The sequence below is a fragment of the Triticum dicoccoides genome, chromosome 2A, assembly GCF_002162155.2.
Source record: "Triticum dicoccoides isolate Atlit2015 ecotype Zavitan chromosome 2A, WEW_v2.0, whole genome shotgun sequence".
NCBI lineage: Eukaryota > Viridiplantae > Streptophyta > Magnoliopsida > Poales > Poaceae > Triticum > Triticum dicoccoides.
In genome coordinates, this window is record NC_041382.1 from 207218075 (window position 1) to 207224074 (window position 6000).

General features: G+C 53.5%; 1 protein-coding gene across 2 annotated transcripts; it reads right to left on the bottom strand.

Annotated features, from left to right (window-relative positions):
* Positions 1-542: 542 nt before the first annotated feature.
* Positions 543-4243, bottom strand: LOC119354236 (BTB/POZ domain-containing protein At3g22104-like). Of its 2 annotated transcripts, none has more exons than XM_037620950.1 (3): positions 3696-4243; positions 1339-2442; positions 543-1219 (listed from the first exon to the last, which is right to left on the bottom strand). In XM_037620950.1, the coding sequence occupies exons 1-3, from the start codon at positions 3750-3752 to the stop codon at positions 758-760; spliced, it is 1623 nt and encodes a 540-aa protein (XP_037476847.1). In that variant the 5' UTR covers positions 3753-4243; the 3' UTR covers positions 543-757. The 2 variants fall into 2 exon arrangements, with proteins under 2 accessions (XP_037476847.1, XP_037476848.1); XM_037620951.1 differs by lacking the exon at positions 3696-4243 and adding an exon at positions 2574-3663.
* Between the last annotated feature and the right edge of the window lie 1757 nt (positions 4244-6000).

The following is a 6000-nucleotide window of genomic DNA, read 5'->3' on the forward strand; positions in this document are numbered from 1 at the left end:
TAACTGGAAGCATGAGGAAGGCACAAATGCAATGAAAAGTAACCGGAAGCATGACTAGACAACCACATGCGGGAGGTTGGACACTGCACACTCCACATTCAAATCTTGTTTTAGTCTCTCAAAGAGCATCCAAAAACCAAGGGAGAAAGTCCCTGCCAACTGCCAAGCTAGAAAGACCCAATGGCCCATGTTCTTTGCCACTCAAAGTCTCGAGCCATATCAGACGGTCAGAGGTGTCCTTGCTTTCCAAACACTGTAACATCAATCTTTAACCCCGGGCTGTTAATCTACGGTCTACAAGTCAACTGTTCCCCTGACCTTGGCCGCCATGATGTCATCTTCTTTTTTGCTTGATCACGCTTTACGCTGCACGTTCTTAGAGGTTAACAAGTAACTTAACCACGACATCCCGGAGGATTTGTTTATCCCCTGTTGATCTATCGAGGTCATGGATTGAATTGTTTTTGTAGATTGCAAGACGTGGTCGTGGCATAGTCAGTACCCTAAAAAATGTAGCAGTTGTACTTGGAATCTTACTTACATTTCTGATAAGGTTGTTGGTTATTCGATCATCTGTTCACTGAGATGCAACAAGAAGAGATTCCCCAGCTCCACCAACATCAGATTAGATCAATCACCAGGAATCGATACATTAAAAATTGACAAAAGTGAAGCAAAAAAAAGAACTGAAAACAGGACGCTGCAGCTGCTCCTAGCAGTATGTACATTCACTAATGTGCAGAGTGAAATGGGACGATCAAGAACACATCCTGGGGAGTGATCTCGCGGCGGCGGCGCCTCCTCCGCGCCGGGAGGCCTTCATCTTCGTCATCTGCGTCTTCATCCGGCTGCACACCTTCTCCAGCTCCATCACCCGCCAGTGCATGCTGTCCAGGAGCGACTTGAGGTTCTGGTTCTCCAGCGTCAGCTCCAGCCTGCTCGCGTACAGGACCACCTGCCCGTTGTTGTCGCCGTCGGCGTCGTCGTAGCTCTCGCGATGGGCGGCCGGAGGTGGCGGGGGCGACGCCGGCTTCAAGGGGCCAGAGTGGCGGATGATGCCCTTGAGCACCGTGTGCTGGGACGCCAGCGCCTGCACCGCCGCCCTCGTTGGGAAGCCGGAGTTGGTCGCCAGGTGCTTGCAGCACTCCGGCGACAGCTTCTCGTAGTTGATGCCCTTGCAGATCTTCATCTTCTCGTCGTCCGTCAGTCGGCCGTGGACCTGCGGCCATGAATGAACGGGACAGAGTTATTTTTTTTTCAGCTCGAGCAATCAATGTGATGCACTGTGCAACTCAATTCTGCTTCTGACATCCCTGAGCTCTGCGGAGAATGTAGTACCTGGAAGTAGACGTCGATGGCGCGGTACAGCGCGTCGTGGCAGTCCCTCGCGGCGGCGGGCAGCGCGGTGGCCAGCTCGACGAACCTGACCGGCCGCAGCGACGGGTCCGGCGCGACCTCGGCCAGGTACAGGTCCATGAGCTCACCCACCTTCTTCAGCCTCCCCGGCTCGTCGCCGTGGCGCAGGAACGCCTCCAGGAACCTGAGCACCAGGCTCACGTCGTACAAGCTGCCCGTCCCGGACGGCGCCTGGACGAGCAGGTTGTCGAGCGTCGCGTGGTCGAGCTTGCGGCCTATCATGGCCACGAGCATTTCCTGGCAACCGGCGGCCAGCTTGACAGGGGAGGCGATCCTCAGGATGCCGAACAGGCCCTTGCAAGAAACCGAACTCCGGTCGAGGTCGGCAATGACGGTGATCGCCGCCTCCAGCATCGCCCTCTTGTCCTCGGCGCTGGCGCCGGCGATGCGGCACTTGAGGTAGTAGAAGAGGAACCGGGCGACGATGCCGTGGTCGGCGCCCCTGGCCAGGAGCGCCTTGGCCACGCGCTCCACCATGCCGGGGCTGAGGACGACGAGGTCCTCGAACCACCAGGTGCGGCGCAGGCTGAGGCTGCTGCACTTGGTATCGCAGGAGAAGCGGAACGCCGAGCTCTCCGGCGAGGAGCTCGTCGGGGTGGCGTCGCCAGGGGCAGGGATGGCCATCTGGGCCAGCAGCGCGCCGACGACCTTGTCGAACACCCCGGTGGACTCGGCCAGCGGGAAGAGGCTCTGGCACTGCTTCACGGCGTCCACCACGCACTGCCACGGCCAGTGCGGCATATCCTCCAGCGCCTTATCGGCCACCTTCGCCAAACTCGGGGCGGTGGCCGCGGGCGCGTCCCCCATCTCCATGTACTGTGCCGCGCACCGCACCGCGCAGGCGTTGGCCGCGGTGACCGTCACTCCGCCGCCGCCGCCGTAGCAGAACCTCGCGACGAGCTCGAACGCCTCGGCGCCGCCGGGGAAGCCGTGCAACACTAGTCTGCGACGAGGCGACGCCGCAGCTCCGACCAGCTCCTCCCCGGACAGATTCTTGATCCTGCGGCTGAACGGTGCAAGAGCGTCCTGCCAATCATCCAACAACAAATGAGAACGAGTACGCCATGGAATTAATGAAGCACGCCACGCATAGATTAGCAGGGGTACTAGCGGAAGAAGAATCCAAGGACAGCGTGCTACACAGGAGCAATCCGCACCCACTCAAGATGCCGAGTTAATGCGGGCACCAAAAGGGAGATCAGGTCCTTTCCAGAGGAACAATCTAATCTTTTTAATGGCGAGAAGCTACCGGCCGTTTTAGCCACCAAACGCCATTAAAGCTCGGGGAGAATAAAGGCGAGGAGGAAGATGAGGTGTAGCTATGAAGCCATTAACGTGAGCACGCGGCAGGGGGGGAGGAGGAACGGAACGACGCGAGCGACAAGGCGAGAGCAGAGGCACCACAAGCACGTTCAGGCCCCAGAAAAGACCATGGACAGTTTCGCCATTAATGGGGGGGAGGAGAAGGACCGGCAATGGCGAGCTGGTGGCTGGCTCATTGAAGGCGATGATAGGGAAAGGGACGCAGTTTCACTGTGCGGCCATTAAAACTCTCTGCAGTTTAATGGAATGGATCCCACGCCCAATGCGCTTGAATGGCACAGGATCGATCGAGACGCCTTCCCGAAGGAAAGGTTAAAATTTACAGTTCCATGAGAGAGTGTCAGGCACATTTACAGCAAGAACATGTGGTTAGGGGGCAGGGCGGTGATTTTAGTCCATGGAGTGAATCATGGCCGGATGGATTCACGGCAGAAGGAACAGGGAGTAGGGAAGGGAACCAGCAGCAAGTGACAAGAAACACTCGCCCCAAGGACCCCGAGACCAAATGCAACTGGAGATGGAGATGGAGACGAAACCAAGCAGGTCGGGAGGTCGAAAAGGAAGCGATGCAAGAGACCAAAAATGGAGAGAAATGTCAGAGGGTAGATGCCAAAAATTCTGGTACGCCCGTATCGCCAAAAATTTGGGTGCTACCTATAGTCCTACCTGAGCTGATCTAGCCAGAGGAAGCAACAAGGGCTAGAATTCAAACAGGCACACCTCCATTCCACCAGGATATGTCATCACCCCCTAGAGAGAGGCTAGACCTCTGGGAATTCGATACACGCTAGAAACCAGCAGCTACACAACGGTGCCTACAGGAGAGGAAGAAACAGAAACGAAAAAACAAGAACACAGAGCAAATCGAGACCTTGGAGGAAGAAGAACAAGCAAGGCGCGCGAAATTGGGGAAGGAGGGGGAGGAGGAAGAAGAAGAAGAAGAGGCGGGCGGTCACCTTATCAAGGAAGAAGACGGCTTCACCATCGACATCCACCTCAAGGACAGAGCCCATCCTTTCTGCTGCTATTCCCCAACAGCTTTAAAGCATCAACATGGGAAAGAAGAGATGTAGGAGTAGTAGTAAAAAGGCTGCAATGATGGGGATGGAACCAGCAAGCACAAAGGGGATGGCAGCGGCACCACCCACACCTCGCCCGCAGAAAAGCCCAAGCCGAAGCTGCCAATGGCAAGATGCCCAAGGGAGGGCAGATGCTCTGGGAGAGTCCTTGCTGATGAGTGGTCAATGCCACAAATCTGGAGCAGGAAAGGAGTGTGTGTGTGTGTGTGAGGGGTGGAGAGGAGAGGGGCCAAAGGAAGTTGGTGGATGATCTGAGCTCCTGACAGCCTCTGCTAGCATGCAAGTGGAGTTTTCAGAGGAGGTTTGGGGAATATGTAAGGCCGGGTCTTGATTTATCTACATATGTATCCTTCGGTGGTAGGTACTTCCCTTTATACTAGCAGGTTGAAGACGAAGACGAAGAGGGGTGGTTTTCTTTATAGGAAGGAAGTGGGCTGGTGAAGCGTGAAGAGACAGAAATGCAGTCCTTGTGCTGTCTTGCATTAAGAAGAGAGTGTATCTCAGTTGGGTCATCAGAGTCTCCATGTGACACTCAGATATCTGATACCCTGATGTGAGCATTATCTTTTTTTCTTAGTGGTATGTGAGCATTATCTTTGCCATCGTTTGGGTAAACACAAAATTGCCGTTTCTGTTGAAATACAGATGGGCTTTAGGACCATAAAACAATTTCAGAAAAAAAAATTGAAGGCTCATCTGGCTGTTATGATTAGATGGTGGGAAGTTTAGTGTTTGAGGAGGGAGAAGGAATGAGACTGGGGGAAATATAACGTTACAGGAGGCCACAGCCGTGGGGATTGTGCCCCGGTCAGACGCGCTCGCACGTACAACGGTTGACCTAATACATATGTTGTACGGTATATACACAGTGTATTCTAAGGGTCTGTTTGGTTTCAGTAATGTACTAAAATGTCATGGGTTGGACCCGTTCCTGGGTCTGGTTCTCGTGTTTGGTACATACACGGATGGTGACCAACTCGTTCCCACAGACGGAATATTCGGCCCAGATGCGGAACGAGGTGAGACCTTGAAATCGAGCGGACCGCGCGGAACCGTCTCCCCCTCGTCTCACTCTCGCCCGACAAACCTTCTCCCTCACGGCCGTCTCTCCTCTCTCATCTCTCCCTTAGGTCGGCGACTCTCCTCTCTCGTCTCTTCCTCAGGCCGGCGACTCTCCTCTCTCGTCTCTCCCTCACGCCGGCGACTTTGGGCCGTCAACCCCCTCGCCCGTGCTGGCGGCGGCGGCGCCACACCACAGATCTGGCCGAGGGTTGGTGCGTCAAAGCGGCGGTCGCGTCGGAGCAGCAGGCAAGCAGAGGATTGGCGCCGTATTCATCTCTGCATGCCTCGTCGTCGTTTCCTACAGCAGGCACGTCCTTCCTTGCTGGAGGGTTGCCACGGGCAAGTGCAGCGACGATGCGGTCTCCCTGTTGAAATTGGCAGGAGCCACTCCCAATTCTTCCTCTAATCTGATGCGGTCTTCCTCTAAAATTCTGAATTTAGTGATTAGAGTCAGCTAGTTATTCTTTTGACTGTAGGTATGCTCAGATGCAAAAGAGATAATTGTATATTTACCAGACTAAGCAGTGTATGTTTCATCTGCAAATCACTGTAAATGCTCAAGAAAATTTGGATTGCAATGAACTTTTCAGATATGGGCTACTCTATTATATTTGTGAGTGAATTTATAAACTATTTGTCCTACAAATACAATTGAAATGCCATATAATTTGTTATTGCAAATATAAAACTATAATGTCACCGCTTCGTTCCATCTCGCCAACCAAACACAGAACTGTCACCGTTCCATTCCACCTATCTTCCTCAACTAAACACAAGAACGGAACCGACTCATTCCAATGGAATGGAACCATTCCATTCCATTCCACTTCGTTCCTCAACCAAACACACCCTAACACCCCCGCAGTCGTGACGTCGGCCGAGACGACGCAAAGACTGAACCTGAACTGAAGAAAAATGTCTGAGGCTAGCCCGTTGGTCATATTTTTTTTGAAGCAGAGACCATAGAACAATCGTTCTACGGTATATTTTCATTCAAAAAGGTACATGTACAGCAAAAAAAATGCAGTAACAAAGTTAGCCAATTCCTCTTTTTGGAAACATCACGGAAACAAGCAGAGAACTAGAAATGCGCTTCAATCCAGTCTATGGGCGCGACGAG